Here is an 11,336-nt window from a genome sequence, read left to right as displayed (position 1 = left end):
TTTTAGTAACACAATCCAAATTCTTTTTCTATATTTTTACGACTAACACGAACCGAGATACGGCATGTTAAAGGTTAGCTTTTTTCGTCAAATGCATAATTTGAAATATTCAAAGCCAAATAACGGGAAATCTTTGCATTTTTCGAGAAAAACTTAGATAGTTTTGTTTCAAGCATACAATTATAACTTTCAGAAAAAAAAAATAAAAAGTTTCTAGCATAAAAATTGAGCGACTTATGATCAAAAAATGGTCGGTACCTGCTTTTATCTACAAAAAAATAAGTGAAAACAACCCCCTAACTACCCTTCTAATTAAAAATTAGTCTTCACATTTCTGTAAATCCTTTTATATTTGCATTATAAATACATCCAAGAGTTTAAAAAAAAATAGATTTTTTGCAATTTCGTATTTTTTACCTTTTTTTTCAAAATATCTCCGAAAATACTGAAGATACGAAAAAAATGATATACATACTACCAAAGTGTAGCTTTTTTAATAACTAAAATTTCTTTGTGCATAGATTTTCATTACAGTGCATAGTTAGCGAGATATAGCTGTTTAAATTAAAAACTAAGGGATCTTATGGAATTTAATTTACATAGTCTTAGCTCTTCAAAAATACTATAAAATCATTTTTGATACTATAAAAATAAATACTTTAAATACTATAAAATCATTTTTGAAAAAACTTTTTATCGCCAAGAATGAAGGAGCTATGTTTATATAGCATTTTTAATGTATATTATACCACAGAACCGGTTCGTATACTGGAAGATGACTAAAAAACTATTTGTATTTGTATTTGTACATATTTGTAAATTCGTATTTTTGTGTAAATAAATGTTTTTGTAATTCTTTAATTCTACTTTTTTCTGTATAGATCTATTAAATTATCTACTACTTATAAAAATTGTAATATTATTAAGGTTGGTTTTTAAGGGTTGAAATATTATGATATTATATCCTTTAGCAGTTAAATTAGTAAAACCAAATTAGTAAATTATTAAATTAGTAAAAATACAGTTAAATTAGTAAAACCAAGTTACCATGAAAACAGTGATATTAGCTCTAATATCTTAAGAACATTCTTAGAGAATTGGCCAGACTCTGTAAATATATATACAGATGCATCTAAGACGTTAGTTGTTACATACCTGCTACTAAAACAGAAAAAATGTTTGTTAGGCCATGATTTTTCTATCTTCAGTGCTGAAGGCATAGCAATTTATGAGGCCCTGCAATATTTTAAAGAATCAGAAGATATATCTACAACAATTATTTCCGATTCACTCTCTGTTCTTCTTGCTATTCAAACTATAGATTCTCCTAATAACAATTCAAATATTTATGTCCTACTAATTAAGAAAATCTTTTTTGAAATTCATAAAAATAAAAGAAGAGTGAACTGTTTATGGGTTAAGGCTCATATAGGACTCACGCATAATGAATATGTTGATAGTTTGGCTAAGAAAGCTATTGAGTATGGTACTTCAAATAATCGTAAGTTTTGCATATCTGATTTAGTTAACACTATTAAGCATCGAGTTAAAAATCAGTGGAGTCAATCATGGCGAGATCTTTGTAAACAATCCAAATCTCAACTGATTCAACCTTCTGTTCCAAATATATATTGGTTTAAAAATTATGTAGTACCTCGAAGATATATAACAACATTAATTAGAATGAAGTTTGGACATGCTTGTTTCCCTCTACATCTATCAAGAATTAAAGTTTTTGATTCAAATCTTTGTACTGAATGTCAGAAGGTGGGTGATTTGAATCACACTTTCTTTGAGTGCACAAAATACATTCCATACACCTATAATTTAATCGAAGATTTAATAAAATGTAATGTTTTTCCACCTTTCAATGTATCCCATCTATTGTCTCTGAATAGCAAAAATATATATATGATTGTTTAATGAAATTTATCTGTGAAACTAAAATTAACCTCTAAACTTTTAATCCTGATAATTTGATATATTATGTACATATGAAAAAAGAAGAAGAAGAAGATGTGTAATGGAAAAATGTGGTGAGCAACTTGGACAGTCCATAGCGGCCAGCTGCAGCTTTTGAACTGAGTAGAGAGCTGTGGAAGAGTTTGCTATGGAACTCTAAGGACCTCATTGCCTTCTTTATGTATGAATAGAAAACAAAAAGTTGTGACTGGCTAATTGACACCCAAGTCTATGCCATAAAACAAAAAAAATATCCATTAGCATAAAACAATCATTATTTAACCAATCAAAACCAAATTTTACCCATATTAAAGTTTACAATGTTTTTATATAATTTTTGACAATAAGGGGTAGTTTACACCCCTAAAAATAATCAACGCCCTTGAGCACGATATAGAATATGATGTACAGGGTGAGATGATCCTAATCCCAAATTTTTATGTAAATCGATGCAAGCCGAAATTATTCTTTTAGGATAAGTCAATTTTTTAAGTATAGCTCCAACAAGGGTGGTTGTAAGGCTTGAAATATTATAATATTATATATAAAAAATAAAACAATCATTATGTAACTAATAAGAACCAAATGTTGACAATATTAAAGTTTAAAATGTTATTTTATAATTTTTTACAATTAGGGGTAGTTTTCACCATTAAAAAACCAAAAGCGTACAACGACTCATTATAGAAAATGAACTAGAGGGTGAAATGAACCTAATCCCAAATTTTTGTACAAATCGATGCTGGACGAAAAAATTGCGAGGTTTTGCCATTTTTTCAGTTTCATTTCCTTGACTAACCTGCGAAACTCACGGCGAATATTTTTTACATTGGTACTTAGTCCGGTACTGATGTATGACATAATTTTTGTCAATTACAACCGATGTCACTGACACATGGACACTAGTGACACTGACACTACTGACAGATTAAAATTAGTTCAAAAAGTTGTTTCGCGTTTGAACTTATGCTTTATGCTTGGCAAATGATAAAATTATAAATACTGATATATCAGTATACAGAGACTTAAAAATTCCTCTCCGGTGACCTTTTTCACCTCTGCCTCTGTCGCGTCGTGTCGTGACTTCCTTGTATCTCCCGAAGTTTAGGAAAAATTCAAATATTCAAGTGAAAAATGTCTGAGCAAAAGACTATCCCTAATGTTTTAAAATTCGTGTTTGGAGCTTCTGCAGGGTAAGTTTCAATTATATCTAATTCATTCCACCTTTTAATTACTAAATCAATCAACATTTCATACATTATTTGAGGTACTTAATTTTTGTATTGAATATTTTCCCTTTTTACTTTTACTTTTACTGCAACTTTTACTTTTAAATTGTATTTTTTATTCTAGCGATTTGAATTGTTTCCCACTTAACAAATATTTATTTCAAAATACTTATGCAATTCGATTTTTGAAGGCTAAAGTAAAATTGAAAACTTGGAATGTTGTTTGCACCATTTAAACCACACCACATGATTACCAATTACTTAAATTTTAAATCATAGATTTCGATTGATTTACTATGATTTGATATCGAATATGTTATTGAATGTATCACTAATATTTATCTAATAATTAATAAAACTATAAAAATTACAGGATATAATTCTTAATATAATTTTAGTTTATGTATTATGGTTAGTCCCGGATTAAGAATCCTGAGGCCCCTAGACAACCCAACCTATGCGGCCCCTTAAGGCCTCTATGCCTTCTCCCTCCAAAACCACCTCGGTTAACCCCTCCATCATCCAGTTTTAAGTGCAGTCTCTTTTCTCTGTAATGATTTACTGACAGCGTTGATGAGTTCTAAAATGTTGCCCAAAATTCCAAAATGCCAAAACTCATTCATTACTCTTTTTTGATATTTATTTCAACAAACACTTAGTCTATTGAACTATTTCTTCCTTTTGATTAGTGTTTTCAGCAAGAGAATGCACAGCAGATTTAAAGATGTTGTAACCTTTAGACAATGCTCTTGTTACGTCAGCCTTTGCACTCCATCTAAAGGCGGGTTGACATTACTAGTAAATAACGAACGTAGCTCACACTTATGTATTTTGTCTGTGCTATTGTTAGATATTTTATTATCTATTTTCAAACTCGAGTAGTACATTTGTATAGATACGCCACGTTCGTTATTCACTAGTAATGTCACCCCGCCTTATTGCTGCTTGTGCTTTTAGTGAAGTTTCATTTAAGCATTTGATCATAACTTTTTAACGGTGGGTAGAGGCTGAAAAAAAGTTTTACACGGACTAAACAAACCCAAAATACGATATTACTCCAACACAACTTTCAGCAGCACTTACTCCAACTAAATTATTTTAAGCGAGTGTGCGGCAAAAGGAATGTAAATTGCAATTTTGTTAATCTTAGATAAATGAGACTGGATGGCTGAAAGACTTTGGTCGATGGCCTTTTGGTACATTGTATCAATAAAGTATGTCTCTCTCTCTGAGCCTGGATACCATTATATTTGACTGACATGTTTGTTGAATGATTGTCCCCTCATGTCGTTTACATCAATGCAACAGTCGTTTTAAACGATTAAAACAGCAAAATAAAGATTTTCTCCAGTATCGCTACTTATGGGTATGTTTGTGAGAAAACCCTCATACACTTTACCATCAGTTGGATTTACATATCTTAATAAATGGTCAACGGGTCAATATGAGACAAATCTGAAGTTGAATCGACACTTAAGGAGTAGTATTTGGTTTCCTTAATTTCCTTAACAATTGTATTCAAAACATGTTTTCCCATTACATCTTATTATTTCTTCCCAGATCTTTGGAGATAAGTAAATAGGCTTTCCAGTACCGTTATTGAAATACTTAGCTAAATAAGAGCTTAAAGAGGATCATATTCTGCAAGTAGCTCTAAGATGCCTAAGTAGTTCCCATTATTTTGTGAACGACGGATGTTTGTATCACTTCTAAACGCTAATCAACGAGAAGATAGAAACTTAACCACAGATACTACTCTTTTCAGAGCTTGAATCCAGTAATCTTGTTCTTGATTAAATTCAATTTCCAAAGAGCTGTCAATTCGACCATAAAGGCGCTGCCTGTCGATGAGTGTTCGTCAAATGGTCGCCAAAAAGTTTACATGGAGAGCAGTACACATTTCCATTTGAGGAAGAGTATGTTAGCCAACCTCTTTTAATTTTTGTTACACTGATATATATTTTCGAAAAACTATAGATTGCGTAAAAAATCTTGTAATGCCCTCAAAATTTTTTTGATGCTGAGAAACTTCCATCAAGATTTTATCATTCTGAAGAACCTTTCCCAATCCAAAATTTCCATATTTCTTCAGTTATGGTATTCCATAATCCTATGTTGTTTCTGAATTCTGGGCCCAATTTACCTTTAACTTTAATTTATAACTTAGTTTCGGTTTCTGGTTCTTTTTTTGAACTGGAATATAACAGTCATTGTATGTTTTTTCATCTTCTTCAGTTACGGAAGCTATGTTTCCCTCAGCTATTTCTATTTCATCACATGCATTTTCATTGGTTGAAGCTTCACTAGCTGTGGATTTCCGTGTGAAACCAAGTTTATGGTATTGCGCCATATTTGAATTTTTCAACATGTATATGATTTATAGTTTTTATTTAATTCTAATTATTATTTTTTCGTTTTGGGCCCTACGAGGGCCCCTCTGGGGCCGAGGCCCCTAGGCAACTGCCTACTTTGCCTAGTGGTTAATCCGGCACTGATTATGGTATGGTGTATGAGCTATTTTTTATGTTGAAGGTTTTTTTAGAAACAGGGTGTATCATATTGAAAATTTTATTGCTTTTCATTGATATTGTGTATGGTATGGTGTATGAGCTATTTTTTATGTTAAAGGTTTTTTTAGAAACAGGGTGTATCATATTGAAAATTTTATTGCTTTTCATTGATCTTCTTCTTCTTGTGCCACTCCTATCGGAGATTGGAAATCATCAAGGCTACCCTGACTTTGTTTACAGCTGACCTAAAAAGTTCATTAGTGGTGCAGCCAAACCACTCTCTCAAATTCCGCATCCACGACATTCTTCTACGGCCTGGATTCCGTTTTCCTTTTATTTTTCCTTGCATTATATTTTGAAGTAATGCGTATTTATGACCTCTCATCAGGTGACCCAAATACTCGAGTTTTCATCGTTTTATCGATACAAAAAGTTAAATTCAGTTATTCATTGATACAAAAAGTTAAATGAAAATGTATTTATGAGACAAATGCTAGACTTAGAACTAAAAATTAAGTGTGTTTTTATATTTTTATAGATATTCTCATTTATTAACTCACCATTCTATTTGCCATTATTCCTATGCGGTTCCCTAATTGCATTTCTCCATAAGTTTATATCTTGGGTCCTATCAACATCAATCTTGGTGTGATTGGACATCTTGGTGTTGAACATGATCAAACCATCTTCACCTATTAATTGGTGCTACTCCTACATTATTCCTAATATACTCATTCCTAATTTTATCCTTTTTTTGGTACTCCACTCATGCATCTAAGCATTCCCATTTCTGCCACAACATTTGTTGTTCCTCTTTCTTTTTAACTGCCGAACATTCAGTTCCGTACATGCCTGGTCTTATGGCTGTTTTATAAAGTTTTCCCTTCAGATTTATTGGAATTCTTCTGTCACACAACACTAGGGCTTCCAATCCCGCAGCCTGAGTTCAATCTCAGTATTTGCGGGACTCCCAATTTTCAAACCCGCTGGATCTTGTTATTTGCGTGATCCTGCATATTGAAAATAGTCATATTTATATAAGACAAATAAAGCAGGGTTGGCAGGTTTAAACCAACATGCTTAAAACCTTGGTTTAAACCAAGGTTTAAACCAACTGGTTTTTTCTTAAAAAAACCAGTTAGTTTAAATCTGGTTTTTTTATTTTTATTTTTTTTACTGAGCCTCCAAACTGGTGTTTTTATTTGAAGTTTTTACTACAGCTGCCGCAAATGAAGAAAATTAAGATAAATAATTTCTATTTATTTACTTTTGAACTTAGTTATTTTGAATATTATAACGTTTGATGATGTTTTTTTTGTTATATTAATTTTTTGTATGTGTGTAAATAAAAATAAAAGTTGTCTTAATCATTTTTTTCATTATTTATTAGTTAATTTTATAAAATAATTTATTCATTTTTAAAGTTTTTAGACTTATTATACTTTGTATCAAAAAAACCTGGTTTAAACCAAATAAACCTGGTTTAAACCAAAAAACCTGTTTTTTTGGTATTTTCGAAAAAACCTTGGTTTTTGCCAACCCTGAAATAAAGCAATGAATAATTAATAATTAAGTACATATTACTATTAGTATGAGATCAATCAAATTACTCTGTTTATTTTTCAGTTTTCACAAAAAACAGTAACAAATACATACTGAAATAACAAAAAATCTATCTTCTTTAAAAAATACACCAAGTTTTAAAAATTAACCAAAAAACACATTTTCAACTGAAAATTGACATAGTTTACTTACTTAGTTGCTATATTACTTAGCTGTAGGTTACTAAAGCTTTCAATTGAAAATGTTTGCGAAGGAAACAGAACATAATCCAAACTGTCGCCACAGTTCGTCTGCCAAACTACTGCGTATATTATAGGCTACTAACCAGCAGCAGAAAATACTAACCAGCAGCAGAAAATGCCTTTTCGGATTCCACACTTGTCGGCTTTATTCCTTTTAAGGCTCTCTATGTAAATGTAATATATTTTCCCATTGACCCCCCAGATTCATAGAGAGTCATTTCTTTGTATAATGGACTCAAGTGTATTAGCTCGATATGGTAACGGACAAAGTACATGAACTTTAACTCCTGTTGCAATGTAAGATCAAGATCGGAACCTGATTACGGAACCTCTACATTGACATTTCTTACTTGATGAACTTGATGACTGAAAGATAAAGCTAATTCTGAAGCTAATGTTGAGTGATCTCCAGTTTGGTTTCATCTCACCTCCAGATGGTCCAGTTTGTTGATCATAAATTTGAGCGTAGCTTCAGCAGTAATGAGATTGGCATCTTGACGGCAAAGGAGTTCGACAGCAAGTTTTACCGGCTTCAAGATATTTTTTAGATTTACTAAAGCATTAAAACTCACAAAAGTCACCGGGAAATAACGCTGGCGAGAGGTTGAATGTACGCTTTTTTTCAGCTCTGCAAATCCCGCGGATCCCGCGCGTGTAATCCCGCATCACGCGGGATTGGAAAATGACGCGGGATCCCGCAATACCGAGATATCGGTATTCCGGGATTGGAAGCCCTACACAACACTCCACTCGCATCCTTCCATTTCATTCGTCCAACCCCAATTCTCTTGCATGTATCTTCATCTATTTCCCCATTACTCTATAATAACCATCCTAGGTATTTAAAATTCTCACTTTTCACAATCATTTCGCCATTCAAAGATATCATTATATTTGTAGCAACTTTTATTTGTAGCAGACTATTTCATCCCTAAAATTGAAGTTACTTAACTTCACTAGTTAAGTAACTAACTTACGTAACTTACTTACCTAGTGTTCGAAACGCACCCAAGTTGGTAACATTGTAAGAGTGACGTGACAGCGACAAGTATAAGGTAGCGGAAATAAAACCATTCTGAATCCAGACACGATAGATACAAGTTGTTTCATTATAACCTCTCCTCCAAAGTTAACCAAAGAACCCCACCACGTGTTACTTTACATGGTGCCGAAAACCAAAAGCCAAACCGAATACGTTAAGAAAAACATATAAGAAGTGCAGTGGAATTCAAGGCAGCAATAAACTGGATGCAAATGTCAGGTAACTTGTACGAAAACTGAAAATTCTTCATACAAAGATTCAAAAACTATTTACAAGCCACAGAATTAACAAAGAAACCTGAAATAACCCAATGTGCACAACTACTACAGTTAATAGGGGACGAGGGTTCAAAATATATAACACGTTCAAGTTCTCAACAGAAGAAAAAGACAAGTTAGAACTGTTAATAAAAAAATTTGAAGCACACTTCAAACCAAAAAGCAATGTCTCAAAATGCAAGGTATTGCCTGTTTACCAGAAAACAGGAAGAAGGTGAGTCAGTAGACAAATTTATAACAGATATTATAAACAAGGCAAAAAATTGTGAGCTAGAGAATTTGGAGGACAGTCTGATTAAGACTTGCATAACTTGTGGGGTAGCAGATGCAACAATCAGACAGATACTGTTAGAAGTAGATGAGATGAGCTTGGAAAAAGCATTCAATTTGTGTAAAAGTATAGAAAGTTCGAAAATCCTGTCTGAAAAAATGAAGTCAGAGGAGGTAAACTACATAAAGAAAAGAAACTTCAATAAGAAATATGTAAATAGAGCCCAGTGGGAAGACAGAAGAGTAAATCCAACTAATTCGAAGTCCCAAGACAGCCAGTTCAATGTTAAATCTGGAAGCACTTCAGGGTGCAGTAGATGTGGAATGCAGCATAGAGGCCAACCCTGCAATGCATATAAAGCTAAGTGTAATTTATGTAATAAAATAGGGCATTATGCAAAAGTATGTTTTCAAAAACAAATTAAATATGTAGATGTAAATGGTTCAGAATCAGATGATTTGTTTATAGGCTTGGTAAATACTGAAAATAGCAGGGTGATGATTTCATGATAAATTTTAAAGTTAACAAGCATAAATTAAGCTGTAGATTAGATACAGGGGCAATGGCAAACGTAATATCAATAAATAAGGTTAATTCTCTAGAAGTTAATGTTGAACTACAGAAAAAAAACTGCAGGTTAACAACATTTTCGAATGAAACACTTAGGGTCATTGGAAAGTGTAATTTAGAATGCAAATATAAAGATAACATGCAGAACATAATGTTTTATGTGGTAGAAATTAATTCACCAACGGTATTAGGTCTTCCTACATGTAAAGCTTTAAATATATTAAAAATAATTAATACTATAGAAAAAATTGAAAATGTTTTGGGTTCTAGGGAAGTTACATTTAAAAATGATTACTCTGATGTGAAAGAAATATTTAAGGAAGTTTTTTCAGGAATAGGCTGCTTGGATGAGCCATACAGAATCGTGCTAAATGAAACTGCGCATCCTTCAAGAACGATTAAACTACAGTTAAAGGCGAAACTAAAACTTGAATTAGCTGAAATGGAGAAAAATGGAATAATTGAGAAGGTTGATGAACATACAGATAACGAATCTGAAACTAGTGAGTCCCAAAATTTTGAAAGTGTCTCTGATAATCATTCTGATTGTCACTCTCCAATAAATTTACCTCCACAAACCTCTTCAGGTCGAATTGTTAAAAAAACCGATAGACTAGATTTATAAGTAATTTTATTATAAAATAAAGGGGGTAAAGGATGTATGAAACAATTGTGGAAATTTATAAATGTTTATTTAAAGATTTGTTAAATAAAGTTATGTTTATTTTGTCATTATAAAAAGAGGGGGATGTGATGTATGTAAATAGGTAGTGTTCGGAACGCACTCAAGTTGGTAACATTGTAAGAGTGACGTGACAGCGACAAGTATAAGGTAGCGGAAATAAAACCATTCTGAATCCAGACACTATAGATACAAGTTGTTTCATTATAACCTCTCCTCCAAAGTTAACCGAAGAACCCGACCACGTGTTACTTTACACTATCTGGGCAGGGACAGTGATATTAAGAAAATCAATTGATTGTTTCTTCTTCTTCCCGTGCCACATCAGAATTATCTGATGTTGGCAATCACTACTGTGAATGCTTCTCTATCTTCTGCAACATGGAATAATAATTATCCTGCATTTGATATATGAGTCCATTCACAAATGTTTTTTAACCAAGAAACTTGTTTTCTTCCTACACTTCTACAGCCCTCTATTTTGCCTTTAAAGGTCAGTTGTGACCTAAGTTTTATGAGTAAAGATGACCTCAGTTTTATGATGAGAAAACTGGCAACAGGAATAGAAAAAGAATGGGATGGGAATGAACCTAAAAAAACTAAATATAGTATTTTTACTACAAAAGCGATATTACGTAGGTCAAAATTTTTGACGTAAGAGAACTGTCAAAACATTAGAATGTGACTTTTCATAAACATGGCAATAAGGAAAAGTCACATTCTAATGTTTTGACTGTTCTCTTACGTCAAAAATTTTGACCTACGTAATATCGCTTTTGTAGTAAAAATACTATACCTAACAAATAGCTGAATAAAAAATACTGAATACCTAATAAATGACCGATTTGGAGTGTAATTTTCAGGGGCAACTCCAAATTGCATGAAAATTTGGATTTAGGTTCTACTGACCCTCCACTTCAAAGTTGAATTGGTTGGTTGCTTTTACTTGGGGGGTGACAGTCACCCCTTCTCGGGCGGTGAAAAACG

At 32.4% G+C, this 11,336-nt stretch overlaps 1 protein-coding gene across 1 annotated transcript in view; it reads left to right on the top strand.

Moving 5' to 3' along the window:
- The first annotated feature begins 2,866 nt into the window (after positions 1-2,866).
- The window catches only part of LOC114336779 (mitochondrial 2-oxoglutarate/malate carrier protein), a 59,439-nt gene continuing 50,969 nt past the window's right edge, over positions 2,867-11,336 (top strand). Inside the window, exon 1 of the mRNA XM_050646858.1 lies at positions 2,867-3,155. Coding sequence (XP_050502815.1) covers positions 3,097-3,155 — 59 coding nt within the window. The 5' untranslated portion in view covers positions 2,867-3,096. The remainder of the gene's footprint in view (positions 3,156-11,336) is intronic.

This window comes from Diabrotica virgifera, chromosome 3 (assembly GCF_917563875.1).
Source record: "Diabrotica virgifera virgifera chromosome 3, PGI_DIABVI_V3a".
Lineage (NCBI taxonomy): Eukaryota > Metazoa > Arthropoda > Insecta > Coleoptera > Chrysomelidae > Diabrotica > Diabrotica virgifera.
The sequence above is the reverse complement of the archived record's forward strand: the minus strand, read 5'-3'. Positions and strand labels throughout refer to the sequence as shown.